This window comes from Podarcis cretensis (assembly GCF_951804945.1).
Source record: "Podarcis cretensis genome assembly, chromosome: 3".
NCBI classification, from domain to species: Eukaryota; Metazoa; Chordata; class Lepidosauria; order Squamata; family Lacertidae; genus Podarcis; species Podarcis cretensis.
Window position 1 is genome coordinate 87,907,030 of NC_137172.1, and position 19,183 is coordinate 87,926,212.

Sequence of the window (19,183 nt, forward strand, 5' to 3'; positions counted from 1 at the left end):
CAAATCGGCTCCCGAACACCGCAAACCTGAAAGTCTTCCAGTTCGCAAATGTTTTTCGGAAACAAACGTCCGACGCAGGTTCCTCTTGAGTGTAGGAAGCTCTTGCAGCCAACTGGAAGCCGCACCTTGATTTTCGAACAGTTTCAGGAGTCAAATGGACTCCTGGAACGGATTAAGTTTGAGAACCAAGGTACCACTGTATTCCACCAAAAATCCACAGACCACCTAAATGAAGCTCACAGACCACGGATGGTCCACAGACCAGTTTTGGAAACTCTTCTAATTAAAGGGACCTGTTCCTACAGAAAAAAAAAAAGTCAACTGACATCTATCTGTTCAGTTGTAGCAAGAATCAGCTGACTGTTCACACAATCTACAAGTCACCTCCCAGAATTTTTTTTATACTCCAGTATTCCAGTAACTGAGAGCAAGGGTTTGAGTACATACTTATCAGTAACTGAAGTTTAGAGTTAAGGGAAGCCTGGATGACAAGACCTATGACACCTGTCCGAAACATAATGTGTCCTGGAATAGAGCTTTTTTTGGGGGAGGGGCAAAGTTGTTGAGCTTTTTTCTTGCAAAATCTCCAAAATATATATATGAAATTCTTACCTATTTTTTAGGAATGTAGCCAAAGAATCAACACTTCCGATATGGGCTGCCATATGCCCAGGTTTTCCCAGACATTTTTGCTGCTTTTCAAAAATTGCGCCGGGATGCCATTTTCGGAGGACTAATCCCAGCTATGTCCAGGAAATTTTGGCATATGACATATGACATATGGCAGCTCCAAGTAAGATCCTATTCTCAATTTTGATGACTACTGTGCATACAGGGGTACCTCTGGTTACGAACTTAATTCATTCTGGAGGTCCATTCTTAACCTGAAACCGTTCTTAACCTGAGGTACCACTTTAGCTAATGGGGCCTCCAGCTGCTGCCGGTATGCAATTTCTGTTCTCATCCTGAGGTAAAGTTCTTAACCCAAGGTACTACTTCCGGGTTAGCGGAGTCTGTAACCTGAAGTGTTTGTAACCCGAGGTACCACTGTAGTCCCGTTATTCTAACTCCATAGATTACTCCTCTCGCCCTAGATTAGCTGTACAGAGATTACCTTGCTAGATCAGATTAAACATTCAACAGGAAGAGATAAAGATATCATCTTCCGTTTGAAAAGGGTGAATGCAGAAGAATGATGCAAGCGTTTACAGGGCATTATAACAAAAGAATGGCCTTGCAACCAATGTCTTCATATTAATGATGTTGAATTTAATGTCGCACAAAATTAGAAACATTTTCAATTTGTAAACCAAGTAAGATGATTTATACTGTGACAGTTAAAGACCAGCTGATAAATCCTTGTCTGAGCCACAAAGTAAAGAAACAAAATCATGTGTGACAGTGAAACTGAAGTGATCATTGCTAGATTTTATGCCACAGTTCTTTTGCCACTTGTAAAACAAAACTGAATGTAGTTGAAACACACACTTCTGCATTTAATTTTAAAGGCTCCATTGTGGGCATGTGGATGGGCATGTTGTTACTAAATTTGTTCCTCCATGTAGTAGATCTTTTTGCCAGAGGAGGGCATAAGAGAAGTGCCATTTCATTTTCTTTAACATAATGATGCTTAAATGAGCATCACCATGAAAGCTACTTTTTAAAGCTACTTTTAAAATCCAGTCACCAAGAAACATCATTATGGATTAGGTACAGGAAGATTAGCCAAACTGAACTTTGTTTAGAGGCGAGGCTCTGCATCTGTATGATGGTCCCTACTGCAGGGATGCTTTTCTTCCAGTTCTGATACAACTGCCCAACAGGACCACTCTTGTCTTAAAACTTATATTCTCCCTTCTAACTTTCCTTATCTCTGTGAGCTCAATTTGAGAACCCATTGATAGGGAAGATCCCTTCCCTCTGGGGTATCTTTCCAGGGGTAGCTGCCTAAACCATTGAGGGAAGCATTTCACTTAAAGCACCTATAATCACATCCTTGATATGATAAATTATAGCCCCTGGCAATTCTACATCTACTGGAAGTTCAGGGGTAAGTGTCATCATTTTGTTAGGCCTTCCTTTCAATAAAAAACGGATTTCTTGGATTGTAAGGGTAGCGATCTCATGCTTTTCTATTTTAATCCTTCCTCTCTACCCATGTTTCATCTCCTTATTCAGGATTCAGCTAAGGAGAGTCATACACAGCACTAGTACATGCATGAGTTGCTAGAACAGAAGCATGGACTTGGACTGGAGCAATATTCAAGTACATACCCCATCAAAAATAATTGATGCAAGTATTTATTTTTATTTCCAGTTCTTTGTGACCCATACATATCAAAGAAGTGTAACAAAGGATTAATATAGTAACACTGAAATACAGAAAAGATACGGGGGGGGGGGGAGGAATAAAGCAATACTAAAACCAGCAGAAAACAGAATGTCTTATTAAAACATGAAAAGCTTGGCCAAAATGACCTGGTGGGATTAATTAGGCCTGTAGGATGGTGATTCCCCACCTATTATTATTATTATTATTATTATTATTATTATTATTATTATTATTACATTTATATACTGCCCTTCACCCAAAGATCTCAGGGTGGTTCACAAGTTAAACCATAACAGACATGTTCAGCCAGCTGTTCCTCAATTCATAAGCAAATTCATGCTCGGCTTCAGTTATGAGTTGACTATAGGATCACATGACTCTTATCTTCACCTCCTTCAGATGCCCAAATCCTTACCCCTCCTACGTGGTTTTAATGTATATTTATTCAGAAAATGAGATCAACCAGGAGTGCTACTAGTTGTCTCCCATGTTACAGAGACTCAACTGTCCTCAATGAGAAATCAGGAGTTTCAAGTTGTTAGTCTCATGCTGTGGAAGATTTCTAAAAGTATTCAGTGGTCACCCTTGCTTTTAAGTTTTAGGTGTCTATTTTATGCCAAAGGCATTTGCAGCTGTTTAATTTTTAATTTTTTTATTAGTCAGACATTTTAATGATAGATCTGTATTGTTTTGATTGTGTTTTTTGTTTTAACATTGTATACCACTCTGATATTTTGATGTGGTGGTATAGAAATACTTTTAAGAAATATGTAAAATTTATATGACATATTTCAGTCAATAAAAAGGATCCTCAAAGCACCCCACATATAAACAAGATAAAATACAAGCCAATTTAAATGCAATTTTAAAAATCATGTAAAGTTTGACTGCACTACACTTGGCATGCTCTTCAAATGAGCCAAGAATATGCACTCTATAATAAACAAAATTTAAAATCTGCACTAAATTGTGTTTGTAGTCTACAAACCAATTACACAAAATTTGGAGAATTGATCACAGCATGCATACTTTAATTCAGATAATTTGCTATAAATTTAAAGTGAATCAACATATATTCAACTTGTTGTGCATTTTAATAGTACTAGCCAGAAAATTTCTCCTGTATCTTAAGTCCTGGTATGCTCAAATAGAAAAGTGACAAAAAAGGAAAGAAATCCTGTGTAAGATTCAAGCAATGAGCTAATGAGTACTTCACAGTAGTCCTACAGTACAAAACTATACAGCAAAGGAGTGGAAAACTCAAATCTGCTGCCTGCTGGTGTTAAGAGTGAGGGTCTGACTTGTGACAGTATTTATGACTGAAAGTAATAAACTACAGCTTACATACAAGGTACTGAGCTACCATATGGGTTTCCAATATTTTGTATTTGAAAGGATGATCTTTATTTTGTAATATACAATGGCTTGATTTATTCCCACTTCCATAAAATATAATTACCTCTTACTGCAATGCCATAGTTCCAAATTGCCTTTTATTTTCTGATCCTATTAACAGCATGTCGGCTTATAAGCAGCAAGTAACAGGGAGTCATAACAAAAGGCTACTTAGTTGTACAACTGAAATGAACAATAAGAGTAAAGTGGCACCTTAAAGAGCCAACAGATTTATTGTGACATAAGCCTTCATGGACTAGCAGGCACTTCAGATGCATTAAGTGCAATTCTCTGTTGACAAATACTTAAAGAAACTGTAAACAATGGAGGCCAAAATACCATGAAATGCAAGAGGTACAGTGTGTGACATTTCTATACGAAAGACAAATGTGTACAAGACAAGGACGGTGATCTTTCACAATAGCAGTAATCAGCAATCACACTTTCTGCCTCGCTTTTCTATGTTAAAAATTAACACTTGCAACAGGAGAAAAGTTTTACATTTTGATTTAGTACTAAACAAATAACAAATAACTTGCTGATAAATTGTAGTTCAGCAATTTTTAAAATTCAAGTTGTCCTTTGAAGTTTTGTTGTTGCTCAATTATGACTTTCAAATGAATTGTGCTGCAATCACTGATGTGGGGCAGCATTTTTTTTAAATAGATTTCACTCCCAAGACCTGGGAATTCTAGTGGAACACCACATTTAAAGCAAATTCCTTTTAAGGGAACTTCTTTCAGTACATTTTCAAAGGCACTTTGATGTTTTCTGCTGTGGTTGTATCCAGTTGTCCTCAAACAGAAAGGCTCCTAATACGGCAGAAGGAACTGAGGTCCAGCAGAAGCTCCTGTTGGAGGAAGATGGGAAAAGAGGCATTTTCTCATCTTGCCCCCAATGCCACCCACATTGTTCTAAATGGTCCCGTAACCCTCTAGTCTAGAACATTCTTTGGGAAGCATGGTCGGGGCTGCAGGGAGAAATAAATGAAAACTGCCTTCCCTCTTCCTCCAGAAGGGAAGTCCCCTGGGTGCAATCGTCTGGATCTCCTAGCAAATGAGTTGTTGTTTTTTTTCTTCCTCAAGTATAAAATTGAAGATAGAATTAACTATTTCACTATAAAAACCTGGACCCTTTTAACCACTTGACTAGTCAGTTAGGTTGATTGTCCCCATATCATACAACATCAGTATTCTAGCGCTGATGCACTTAGATAATAATCCAGGTTATTGTTTAAAAGTTTAAGTCAAGTACACATTATATCTTTTCATCTCTACTATTACTATATGCCTCCCCTTTGTAAATTCCCGGGAAAGGCGTGGTAAGCCCTCTGCCACTGCAGGGAAGTGCAGTGCACCCTCCGCTGCTGCAGGGAGGTATGCGGGACTCTCTGCCCCTGCGGACAAGCCCAGCTAGGCTCTCCGCCCCCTTTACTTTTTTTAAAAAACCAACAACAATACTGCATAAATTTTGAATAACCACTGTATCTTTATTGCTTCTTCAACTAACACACCCCCAACACCCTGCATACAGGCAGCGACTGTTTTAGGTGCATTCAATATGTGTGCATCGCCCAAACCCAGAAGTGACCCAAAAACGTCACAAAAAAGGGACGGAACTGGATGTTCACAGGCCTTTTCAGTTGTGTTTCAAATATAAGCGATTTCACTTATACAGTGCCTTGGGACATAAACCATGCGTAAATGGGGTGGAGTTCTGGTACATGATTGTTTCCATTTGTTTCTACTACAGTGCACTCATTAGCCATGCTCACATGCAACACAGTATCATATTTAGTGGGATGAAGGAAGGTTCTATCATGGGTACTGGATTCATGTACATCCTCCCTCTGCAAGAAAGGCAGTATTAAGCAGTGTCAGAAACTGAGATATAAATTGTGCCCACTGCCCAGAGATTCCCCACCACTAATTCCCCTTTAGGTTTAAAGTAGTGGTTCCCAAACCATTTTTCCCATGGACCAACTGAACATTGTCGAAGGGCTTGGTAGGGTCTTAGTAGACCATTTAATGAGTTTTCTGCCTGCTGTAGCAACTGTAATGCACCTATGCTAGATGCTGTATGTTTTTTAATTTCAAAGGTGCCAACAACTGCAGGTATGGGGGTGGAGATGGCAGATATCCTGAATTAAACTAGGTCATTATAACCCAAAGGAGTTTTATTTATTTGTTGCACACACCTCAGCACACAATGACAGCAATAACAACAGCAAGGTAAAAGGTAAAGGTAAAGGTACCCCTGCCCGTACGGGCCAGTCTTGACAGACTCTGGGGTTGTGCGCCCATCTCACTTAAGAGGCCAGGGGCCAGCGCTGTCCGGAGACACTTCCGGGTCACGTGGCCAGCGTGACATCGCTGCTCTGGCGAGCCAGAGCCGCACACGGAAACGCCGTTTACCTTCCCGCTGGTAAGCGGTCCCTATTTATCTACTTGCACCCGGAGGTGCTTTCGAACTGCTAGGTTGGCAGGCGCTGGGACCGAGCAGCGGGAGCGCACCCCGCAAAACCATGCCATAAAAGACCAGATATAATTACCCTCACAGTACCCTCTCCAGACAGTGCACCACAGCATAGTAACACCCTTTTAAAGTCAAGGTTAGCATTTTACTACCTTGATATTATTATAGAAATGATAATGCTACTAACATTTTTGAGGGGTGTGAGTGGTAGGGTTTCCCCCCCCCCACACACACACAATATGGAGGGTGATGGGATGTAGAAAAGAAGGTGGGAGGAAGGGAAGATGGAGAATTACAAAGAGGTTCCCACATCAGATCTACAGTAAAGGTGGATCTCATTTGGGGGAGAAAGAGAGGTTGCTGGTCAAGATTATTTCCCTACTCATTTTGCTACTTTGCTACCCAGCATTCTAAGTATTGATGCTACTCTTTACTAAGTAAGCAACTGTACTTTTCCCAAGTTTGACTTTACAGACTGCTGATCACAGATAACTTTGTTTCTTGTATGTGAAGCTTTGAAACATCTGAAAAAATGACTTCAGAGAAACTGACTGAATTTGGAAAACAAAGTAATGAAAGCTGTTCTGCTAACCAAGTGAATCCTTGTAACATGCAGCAATTCTAGGCCTCAGCCTATTAAATTATTCTTACTTTTGAAATTAGGATTCCCTCTTTTATCTTGTGTTTCAACATTCAGCATAGGCAATTCAGCATTTGTTAGGGAGACAAGTTCCTGATGTGTGCTCAGGCAAAGCAAGCATTAGCCCACTGGTATGACTCACTTCTCTTCCTTATTACGGTAGGGCAACACAATGAAACATCAAGGAAATTCTAGGTCAAACATTGCATAAAACCACACAGTCTGTTTCCCTGACTTTGAAATAATGCAATGATCTAATTCATTCAAGGGACTGTGGGCAGACTTATAGTTAAAGGTCTGTAAACCACTCCTCCCTGACAACTGCTGCAATAAATGTTCAGCTCTGACCGTCTATTTCTGGAGTATGTTTAGAAAAAGAAGTTAAGATTAAGGAAGGAATGTCATCATACTTGGTAAGAACTGAATTGTTGCTCTAGGTATTAATTTAAAATATTTAATACCTCATCCTTCAATGGGATAACTTCCATATCAATATGGAGGCTTAGAATAAATATTTAACCACATACAAGAAAATCAAAATACAATTAAAACAACAGTACAGCAGAACAAAGCAGCAGGAAAAAACCAATCTAACAATGCAGTTAAAAGGCACAGGTAAATAGAGAGATCTTAATCTAACCCTGGAAGACTTGAAATCCAACACAAGGCAAACCTTCATTGTTTTCTACACACAGGAAGCCGCAATTGAGAAGGCCCTTGTTCCACTCAATGGACCTGAAGGCAGGGACACCCAAAAAGGACCTAAGAAGACACCCTTAACACTCACATGGAATTAGGCACTCCTTCAAATACCCTAAAGACCTATATATGACTTGAAAACTAGGTACACAGCAGCACTTCTGAACTGTGTTGGGAAACAGATCAGTGGCCAATCAAGTTAATAACTAGCCAACTTTATGAATAATCTAGAAATTGTATTTTTGGACCACCAGCAGTTTCCAACATCTTCAAAGGCAGCCCTATGAACAACACTTGGTCCTAGTGTAAACTGGGTGTTACTATAACAGTGATCAAATTGACCAGGGTCTTTCTGTGAGGAAACAGCTGGTGCTTGCATTGGGAGGTGGAATTTACTTCTTGCCAGAGATTCTACCTTGGCTTCCAAATACAGGCTGAATCAACACACACCCTCAATCTGCAACCCCAACCATAAAAGTTGCCCACCACCTCAAGAACAGCAACAATAACAACAATAAATCAACCTCTTACTATCAGTATCTTGATCTTAACTCTGATCTTGTTTTCAGGGTTTTTCTGGCAATCTTACAGTCCACTATTGATTCCAGAAACTGATTCAATCTCCCTATCACACCACCTGATTCTGATGAACAGGAGAAATAGAGCTGGGTGGTATTAGCATGCTGATGGCACCTAACTCAAGACCTCTGGATATTCTCACCCAGGAGGTCATTTAGATGTTACAACAGCTTGGGAAACAAAATAGGCCCTGCAAAACACTAACACATGGGCTATAAGGCCTCCCACCACCACCACCTGAAACTAGTCATCAATATAGGAAAAAAAATCACCTGTGCATACCTGCTATGTCAGAGAAGTTTCCAGACAGATACTGGTTCCCATTTGAGTAGGCCTTGAAAAGCCCAATGTTGTCACATTTTATCATAACTAAAAAAAAGTTACTGGTTGTACTTGAGTCAAAACCAATTCTAAAATGCAAAATCCTGAACCACCTAGGGCATTTTTCTTTTACTCTGCTGCCCTTGCAACATGCCCTTGAACACCAGCTCCTACTAAGGTCTGTGGAACTTACTTCCATGTGTCAGTGTCAATGTCAACAGCAAAAAAAAAAAAAAAAAAAATCCTTCCAGTAGCACCTTAAAGACCAACTAAGTTAGTTCTAGGTATGAGCTTTCGTGTGCATGCACACTTCTTCAGATACACTGAAACAGAAGTCACCAGACCCTTCTATATAGTGAGAAGGTGGGGAGGGGTATTACTCAGAAGGGTGGTGGGAATGGGTGATTGGCAGATAGCTGTGATGAGCCTGTTGATGACTCTTAACGACTGCAATAGGTCTTACAGGAAAAAGCAAGGGGTGAGAAGGTGAAAATGGCTTTGTCATGTATAATGAGATAAGAATCCAATGTCTTTGTTCAGACCAGGTCTCTCCATGGTTTTAAGTTTGGTGATAAGTTGCAATTCAGGTGTATGTGGCAGCAAAGTTGGCATCTGGGTTCATTGCAGGCTCTGGTGCCAATAATACTACTACCAGACTTAACACGGACACTGGCACCAGAGCCTGCAATGAACCCAGATGCCAACTTTGCTGCCACATACACCTGAATTGCAACTTATCACCAAACTTAAAACCATGGAGAGACCTGGTCTGAACAAAGACATTGGATTCTTATCTCATTATACATGACAAAGCCATTTTCACCTTCTCACCCCTTGCTTTTTCCTGTAAGACCTATTGCAGTCGTTAAGAGTCATCAACAGGCTCATCACAGCTATCTGCCAATCACCCATTCCCACCACCCTTCTGAGTAATACCCCTCCCCACCTTCTCACTATATAGAAGGGTCTGGTGACTTCTGTTTCAGTGTATCTGAAGAAGTGTGCATGCACACGAAAGCTCATACCTAGAACTAACTTAGTTGGTTTTTAAGGTGCTACTGGAAGGAATTTTTTTATTTTGTTTTGACTATGGCAGACCAACACGGCTACCTATCTGCAAATGTCAACAGCACTTACTCAACTCCAGCAACTGTGAAGAGCAAATCCTTTCCTCGTGTGCACATCCTCACAACCTCAACACATTGAACCAGACTCATCAGGGAACTTATAAAATGATACAATATTCACTTCTATGTATCATTCCAAATAATGGCAAAAAACCCAAGAATTTGGTTCTGTGAACCAACAGGGCCTCAGGCATGCTCATCTTTAACAGCTAGCCTTTCCATGCCACGCAGCCAACCCTCTTTCAAAACTAAGGAACACTTCTAAAGCCAAATTGCTGTATGGCATTACAGCTTGCTGTTGGGAAAGGAAAAATAAAAAATGTCAAGAATCCTACTAGGCATGCCCAAACTCTCAAACAAACCTGAAAAGCCTCTCTGGAACTTAGCCCTTATCCTCGTCATCCCTGACTCAGGACGGGAGTCCTCCTACTCCTAAGTGTTAGAAGAGGGTGTATCTCTGTGCCTGCTAAATCCTCAGAGGAGAGCACTGCTCAAATCAAACCCTGCTTTTAGAAGGGCGGGAGATCATTGAACTGTGGAGTCAGAAGGAACCACAAAGGTCATCGAGCCCAACCCCCCTGCACTGCAGGAACTCTTTTGCCCAGTGTGTGTGTGTGTGTGTGTGTGTGTGTGTGTGCTTTATCCCATACGCAAAACCTTTTATTTCCCCCACACCCCAGCAACCACAAAAAACCCTTACAAGTAACTGTCAGTCCTGTTAGAAGCAGAGAGAGAAAGAGACATAATAGGAAAGGAAGGAAGCCGGTTCCAGGAAGCAGTGGCCGCAGAGATACCGCTGATACAACAGCAAGTGATAGGAAAAAGCCTGCCAGCAAACCACGGAGGTGCCTTTTTTATAATAAGGTTTCGCCAGGGCTGTTCGGCCTTCTGCAGCTGCTGCCGCCACCCCACAACCACTTTCCCATTTCGCACCCTCGGCCCCCCACCCACCTTGGAAAGGTTGAAAGAAAAGGGGGGAGGCCCAAAGGAAACCGACCATTGCCACCCCTGGCTGTTCACCTGCCCCTCTCACCGCGAAGGCCGCCGCCTCAGACCCCCGCCGACCCGCCCCAACGTCCGGTCCTTCTCCCCGCCCCCCGCCAACGTACCCTTGGCCTCGCAGTCGGCGCAGTACTTGTTGTCCTCCTCCCTCAGGAGCTTGGCCAGGATGGCCTGGTGCTGCTCGTTCTGCTTCTGCGCCTTCTCCCGGCACGAGCGGGTGGCCATGGCGAAGGCAAGGAGGGCAAAGGGGGAGGAAGGGAGGGGAGGCGGAGGCCGCGGAGAGCGTGAGGGGGGCGAAAAGAGAGGCGGGAGGGCGCACCGCCTCAGGAACCAAAGAAAGGAGGACTCTCCAGCCGAAGCCGGCAAACCAACGGCGGCGGCGGAGGAGCTTCCTATTCCTCCTCCTCCTCCGCCTGCTGTCACGCCGACAGCGCGCCCGCTCAGCCAACCAGAAGCCTCCGGAGGCGCACGAGCGGCGGCGGCTTCCTCAACCGGAACTACAAACGGCCCTCGTACGCTTGCGCCGCTACCCTCCAAGCGCGTGACGCGTCTTCGATTCTCCGCCTATTTCGTCTTTTTTCTTTCTACCTCCTCCGAACAAAGTAGTTCCTAGGATGTACCACGTTAGGGGGCGCGGCGGCGGGGAGAACGGATAGGGTTATAGATAGGCAATAGGTGGGGTCCCCCCCCCACTTCTCCCTATTAGAAAGGGAGCCCCCCTGGCTCAACTTTCGAGCAAGGGGCGGGGCTTTTCTTCTGGCAGCCCGTTCTAAGCGGTAAAAATAGCCCTCCCCCGCGGCGTGGCTTGACGTGAGTGGTGACTCGTCACATTCCACGGGAAAATTCTTTCAGAAAATAAAATAAAAATCCCTCCGCCTTGCAAAGGGGAGCGGGAAGGGAGAGGCGCGGTCAGGAGCAGCCTTTGCCCTGCCAGCCGCCCACGCTGTGCAGCTGTGCCAGTAAGGCAAACACAGCAGTGGATGCTTTTTGTTTTCCCTTTTCCAGGGAAGTTTCTGTACGGGGACTTTCCTCTGGTTTTGCGCGCCACTGATTTCCCGTACTTGGGATAAGGAAGGGAAGGTTGCGCGTTGGCTGGAAAGGAAAGAAGTCCGAAAGAGCACTGCTTGGGGAAAGAGAACTGCAAAAGCGAGCACGCGCTCTGGGGTTTTATTTGCTTGGCGCGCAGTCCTGTGCGTGTCCACTCGAAAATTAAGTCTGTGGTTTGGGGACCTTACCTACCACGCGTCAAGATAACATCCTGGATTACATTCCAGGATTACAGTACCTCTCCGAACTGCTTCTGGGACACCTGCGGGTGCTTACAGGACTATCGGTTTCTAGAAGTAACTAGTAGTGGAGCCATAGTGTAATGTCTATATTTGATTTTCCTATTTCAAAGGGCCAGCGGGCTGGAGGAGTGATTGTGTGTTTTCCTTCCTTAACTAGAATCCCCACCCTTTGTCAGCCTTTATGTTGTTCTGTATAACCTGAGGGAAGTGTTCCTCTTATCCACATTTAGAGGCTGAAGGATAAAGGTGTGGGGTTTTTTTCTTTTTGTGGGGGAGCGAGTCGGCTGTATGCCCGAGTTCCTTATAATTCCCCAAATTCAACAGGGATCCAATTGCTGAATTAGCCATGCAAGGGTCATAATGGCCCCCCAAAGGCCATTTGAGGGAACAAAGGAAGTGGCTCTGTGCCAGAGAACAAATGGGTGGGCCCCTTTATTTCAACTATCTCTTAGTTAGAAAGGCAAAAGCCAGAGTTGTGTGAGAGAGAGCTTTAAGCTAGAAGTAGGCTGGGCAGCTGAGATATATAGCCATGCCTGATGTACTGGGATCCAAGGCTGTGGCTATGGGAAAACCAAGACCACATTGGGTGTTAATGCTGTGAGCCCCTCCACCATAAGATCAGGTTGCATATATGTGTAAATAAGCCATACATCCTAAAGAGACAAGTGTTTATCCACTGCCCCTTATTCCGAGAAAAGTGAATTCTGGGCAAGCACCAGGAAACCCTGAAATCTCACACCGCTCTGAGAATGTGGTGGTGTTCAACAATAACAGTGCCCCCCTCTCTCACTGCTAGCTTATCGGTATCTATAGTTCAGTTAGGAGATGAGAGATTTCTGTACCCCAACCTGAGAAATTCCCCTCCATTGAGGTCTAACCCAAGCTTCGTGGGGGAAGTAAAGTACAGTATCTGCTTGCCAAGATCTCAGTCCCACTGATTACAAGGTCATAATAGATCCACAGTATTGAAAATGAAAATAACAATTTGAAAATACACAATAGAAATAATCCAAACTTTGTGTGCGCTCCAGCTTCCTGTTCTTTTCTGTGAGGGGAGCAGTGATAGAGCTTTCTGGACAATTATGACACGGGGGAAATCTTAACACAAGCTAGGGTCATATTGGGTGAGATAATGGGGCATTGGAAAGTTTTCAGTTTTCATGTATTGATATCCCGTAGAGTAGTTGAATTTTGCATGTTTTATTTTACTTGTATTTAGTATTAAAAAGTTGCTAAAAATCTGTAAGCTTTAATACACAAGTTCCCCCGCCAGTAGAGTGAAAAACTTCATTTATAGTGTAAATTTAGAAAAAACGACAATGGTATTACTAGATTTCATATAAAACATATGAAAAGGACCCTAAGATTGCCAAGCATGTAGGTTGAAGACTAACATAAAGAACAATATTAAATCATAAATTATCTAAACTAGTTAAACTTACAGGGTTGCAGCCAACAAAGACATCCTGCTTGCACAAGGACATTTGCTTGTACAATGGAACTTCCCCTTTCTCTCCTGTCCCCTTCCCAAAATCTGCTCCAGAGGGTTGGGGGGGGGCATAATAGATGTGGGGCAGGGGGAGGAAAGAGAGAGGAAATTCCATTGTGTAAGCAGAAGTCCGTGCACAAACCAGATGACTTCATTGGATACAACCCATATATGCTGAAGAGTAATGCACTTTTGTTAACGCCCAACATGTTTTAGCCCAAACAGGTCTTCCTCAGGCTTTTCTACCAAGAAATAGGACAGCTATTAATAAATCATGCTGAAAACATATTTTTTTAAAGTTAGAACACAATCTCAAAAGTCACAGCTTGTGAAAACACTCCTCACCTTTCTCATAGAAAACACCTATTAGTAAAACAAAACCATTTTTATTTTCCCACGAATAGACAAAATCAGAGTCATGTAGCACTTTAAAAGCTAAGAAATTCATTATGGCGCGTGTTTCTGTGGATTAAAGCTCACGTCATCAGTTGCCTAAAGTTAAATTGCAGTCAGCGTATATGCTATGCACGCACAGAAGGGTGTAGAAGAGAAACACGTGAAGTGGGAGATGAATCATCTCGGCATTGCTAAGACGGTCGTGTTAACGCCTTTCCCACTTTCTTCTTAGCAATGCTAAGTAAATTACTAACAATGTATTGCATTAAGGATTACTGTGCTTATTCTACACTTTTTTTTGCATCTCATTGCCATTCAGCTTCCACCTTACATTTTTCTCCTTTACACTCTTGTTGGTATATATACTTGACAGATGCAAGTTCATTTCATGCATTTGACAAAGTCAGCTTTCAGTCCCCAAAATGTGTAATAAATTTATTACCCTTTAATGTGCCCTAGGATGCTTTGATTCAGCTACAGTTTAAGTTGGCTTCCATTCAAAGAAGGCAAAAATGTATCACTGAGAAGGGCTCTGCTTGGTCAGCCCAATGGGCCATCTAGTTCAGCGCCCTGTTCTCACAGTAAACAACCAGATACCTATGGGAGGCCTGAAAGCAGGACCTAACATCACTCTCCCCACTTGTGATTCCCAACAACTGGCTTTCAGAGACATACTGCCTCCAACAATGGCCAAGATCTTTGGGACACTAATGACTGCAGTTCTAGATCTTACAAGCTCTCGCACTTGATGAAGAAACCCATCTTCAATAAATGATGACATAATCATTGCCTACCCAGCTCATATTATGGGTAAGGTAAAGGTAAAGGGACCCCTGACCATTAGGTCCAGTCGTGACTGACTCTAGGGTTGCGGCGCTCATCTTGCTTTACTGGCCGAGGGAGCTGGTATACAGCTTCCGGGTCATGTGGCCAGCATGACTAAGCTGCTTCTGGCAAACCAGAGCAGCGCACGTAAACGCCGTTTACCTTCCCGCTGGAGCGGTACCTATTTATCTACTTGCACTTTGACGTGCTTTTGAACTGCTAGGTTGGCAGGAGCAGGGACTGAGTAACGGGAGCTCACCCCGTCGCAGGGATTCGAACCGCCAACCTTCTGATCGGCAAGTCCTAGGCTATGTGGTTTAACCCACAGCACCACCCGCATCCCTATATTATGGGTAGGGACCCTTTATCTGCCTGAAAACTGCATTCCCTTGTGGGCAGCCTTTTTCAGAGCAGAGACAAAAATGAGCAGGGTGGAGCAAAGTATGTGATCCTGTTTTGCACATTCCAGCCAAACACACTTGAGGGGGGCATGCAGCAGAGCCAGTGAGGGGTGTGTGTGTGTGTGGCCTGGGAAGATTCCCAGAGAGGCCCTAGACCTGAGGTTTCTCATGTCTGCTTCACCATGCCACTGTGTGAAACAATCAGGTTGCTCGGTACTTCCTAGTTCTGTTGCATATGCACAAAGAAGAAACCAAATCCACAGCAAGGCATTAATAATAACCAATCCCTTCAGGTAAATGAAAGAGAATAGCTAGCAATTACATTTGTAAGCAGATATCCAGGAAGGCACTGTTAAGTTATTCAGCAGTGCATGGGGGTGGTGTAAGTTGCTTTCCCAAAGCTGGATTTCTTGAAGCCTCCCACCATTCATATGGCATGGTGAATCAGCAGGAAAACAGAAGCTCGGTGCTCCAGTGGGACACCTGCTCTCTCCTCCAAACTCTCATGGATTTCCTGCTCTCTTCATCTGTTCTTGTGCTTTTGAACTTGCTCAAAAGGCAAAGAGTCGGTGGCAATAAGTTTCCATATCTCTTCAGCCCTTCTTTATTTAGGCTGTTAGCACACTCAGCCTTTGAAGCTCAATGAAATGTATTTGCATCTATTCCTGGTTTATTAACTGGTCCTAGAAGTTGGGAACTGGGAGTGCAAAAACAAAACAAAACTTCCTGTATGCCAGCCAATGAGCACCTGAACAAGAATTTTGCACCCAGTTCTCCATTGTAACCCTATCATTTTGCTCTCTGTGAAAATAAGCTGTCTGGAGACAGGTGTGCCATCCCCCCCCCCCCTTGAGATTTAATTATCCTCTGTCAAAATGGGGACAATCCATCTTATATTCAATGTTCTGGCAAATCTCATCAGCCCCTCAGCATTTTCTAACTCCAAAACTGACAGTTTTTTTCTTTATTTAGACCTGACATTTATCTAGATAATATTTGCTTTCCTAAGAAAACAGTATTTTGCCTTTAGCCACAAGATTTATAATACCCATTGGTTATCTTTCTTATAATAACCCATTGGTTCTGATTTTCTTTACCCCTTCTGCTACTGCCCTCTAAGACATATAACCATGTCTTCTTCCTTCTAAGTTTCTTTCCTGCTTCTATTCTCCATCCTTGCTATTTCCATTTTGTAACTCTTGCCTGAGGCTGTGTGCACAATGTACATTCAAAGCATATTCTTTCCCTCAAATAATTTTGTGCACTGTGGTTCATCAAGGGTTGCTGGTAATTGTAACTCTGTGAGGAGTAAACTACAGTGTCCAGAATTCTTTATAGGGAAGAGTGTGTTTTGAATGTCCTTTAAGTCTATACATCGTCTTCGTTTCACAGCTTCTATCCCCCACTGGTCTTTCTTGCTACTCTCCCCTGCCTCAATGACTCAGCTTCTCCCCCTCCGCACTCTGCCTGCCTGTCTCTTCTGCTGATATGCAAGGATTTTCCACAATATTATTTTCCCCTCCACATGTCTTGGGGCCACATCTGGGACTGGCTGACTAGAAGAGCCCCTGCAGCTTCAAATGTTCCTAGAACTCTGCCCAATAATGATTGAACAGTGCAATTGAATTCTGTCGAGAACACTGCAGCCTAGAAATAAATCTTGACTGAGCACCTATTTTCTGCTGTTATCCCCGAGATATCTATAGTATGAGCAGATGGATGGAGAGGTGTGTAGATATTTCAAAGGCTTGCTTTTGACATTTTATACTCAGCTTTATCTTTCAAAACAACGAGCACCTAGAATTTCTCAGTGAAGCAATGGATTCTGTGTTAGCAACTCACTCATCTTTTTCTTCTCCCGCTCGCAAAATATACTACCTATCTGTTGTCCCTGCTCCCATTGTATGGGTGGTCATTGCTTTCTTAACACTGTTGTCATAATTGTCAGCGTTACCATAGCCACCACCATGGAAACTTTTATTTGCAATTCACAAGATGACACAGGCATGATTTCGGCAATATAAAAATTATGGTGGTAGAGATGAGCACAGAGAGCCGAACTGCAAATTATATGGTAGCTCTGATTTACTTTAAAACAGCTACAGGGAATTCTAATTGAGCAAGTGAGGCCAGAGAGGGAGTGTTCTGTTTCTGGTCTCAAAGTTTGTGATCTAAATTACCCCCTGCATCTGCTCTTAGCTCTATGGTGGGAAACACAGGTGCCTGCGTTTCTTCTCCAGGGGGCAAACTGCAACTCTACCAACAGAAAGTTAAAGCCCTCTCTGCCAGAACCAGTGTTCAATTAAATTCAGTGCCCCCCTTGTTATTTTATGGTATGGTACAGACAGAAATTTTATGGTATGGTACAGTAGAAATAAGACCAGCAAATTTAATCCCAGATGAAGTACATCCCCGATAGCACCTGGCAGGGCAGGTGATATTGAAAGGAAGGAGGCACAGGAATTGCACTGCAGTATGCCAGGTCAGTGGCAATTCATTCAAAACCCCTGAACCTCAGGAGATTTGCTCCAAGTCCTAAAATGTCCAGATTCATAATATCTTACACAAAGTTGCATGTACAACCCCAATGGCCAATTAAATTAGCATAGTGCTGGAAAAACAGATATAGAACACGGGACTCTGAATATATGTATATCTATATCTGTCTGTCTTTTTTGTGTAGGGAAGGGTCTAACTGCTGGTTGTTATATCTAGCTGCTTCCAGGAGCTATATTCTTCCTTGTGGGAATGTTTTTATGGAACCAGAACAAGGCTATTGACCAAATACACCATTAGTTATCCTTGCGTGTTGTAGCTAAAAATAAATATTTGTCCGTTAACACAACAGGAAGTACTAGCAACTGTTATTATTTATTTATTTAGCTAGTTATTATTTCAAAAATTGTATACCACTTAACCATGGTCTTCTCTAAGCAGTTCACAAGGACACAATACAAAAATAGTAGAAGTCAGTTAAAACTATGAAATCAAACTTGAATTAAAATGCCTGCTGGAATAAAAAGTCTTCCATAGGTGCCATACATTCAGGAGGGAGATTGTCTGATCTCAACTGGATGGAAGTTCCATAAAATTGGCCCACAGTACTAAACTCATGGCTCCTGGTGGATATGAGCTGTGCACCAAAGCCACGGGGGAACCCCTAACTTCCCCAAATACTTGAGTGATCAGGCTGGAATATAAGAGATTAGGCATCCTTTAAATTATCCTAGACCCAAACTGCTAACGGCCTTTTAAATACAAAAAAACATGAATCTGGTCCAGTAGCGTATGGGCAGCCTGTGCAAACTTTTAAGCATTGGAAATAGGTGTCAGCAGCAGTCTGTTCCCATCAACAGTCTGCCTGTGGTATTTTGCTAAATCTATGCTGTAAAAACCTATGTTTTGTCTCATGTTTAGCAACCCTCATAGCTAAGCACTGAAAATTCCCTGGTCCTCACAATCTTTACCATATTTTAACAATTTCCATGATTTATTGGACTTGTTTCTTTTGAGCTAGGTTGCACAATAATGGACAGTGCTATTAGTGTCAGCAGATGATCCATCTTAGCAATCTGAGTCTCTATTCTATGCAAAATATGCATATTCATGATATTACCCCGAGCCAAAGTTATCGAGGCTCCAACCTGGAATCTTTTCAGTATCAGTCTACATCTCTGAAAAATGTATAAATAAAAGTGTCCTTTGACTCACAATTAGGTAACACATAGGTACACATAGCTGAAATTAAGGGTTCCAGATTGCAGTATGTTGCTTCTAGATACCACTCAGTTTAAAAATTATGTACTGTACTGCTCCGACACAACCTTTTGTACTTATTTTTTTCCTTTTCTCCTTTCTGCTAGACAAGGTATCAATATAAACTTAAAAATGAATAAAATTCTGTGTACCACTTATCTGCTTACCTGTACTTCTTCCCTGGGAGCTAACAGGAACTTCAGTCTGTTATCAACCTGCATTAGATAACCAACACCAGCATTCTGCCTGCTTGCTCGCTAGATAATAAGTGTGTAAAGTTGTGTGTACTTCTGGTAACAAAATATGTTTGTCCTACAATCAGATCCTACAAACTGCTGTGCTGGCAAAGCAGATCAAGAAATTACATATTTACTTGAACAAGGGGAGTGTAATGAATCTAACTTGTGATGTACAATCATTATGACCAAGCAGATGACATCATAGCGGCAAAGAAGTA

The 19,183-nt window shown here is 42.5% G+C and overlaps 1 protein-coding gene across 3 annotated transcripts in view; it reads right to left on the minus strand.

Moving 5' to 3' along the window:
- SMAP1 (small ArfGAP 1) overlaps nt 1-19,031 on the minus strand; it is a 63,705-nt gene extending 44,674 nt beyond the window's left edge. For 2 of the 3 annotated variants that reach the window (XM_079970514.1, XM_079970513.1), the window contains exon 1: nt 10,678-10,997. In XM_079970514.1, the coding sequence (XP_079826640.1) occupies nt 10,678-10,795 (118 nt within the window). In that variant the 5' untranslated portion in view covers nt 10,796-10,997. Of the gene's footprint in view, nt 1-10,677; nt 10,998-18,893 lie in introns of those variants that run through there. The other variant, XM_079970515.1, reaches the window with a different exon arrangement.
- Between the last annotated feature and the right edge of the window lie 152 nt (nt 19,032-19,183).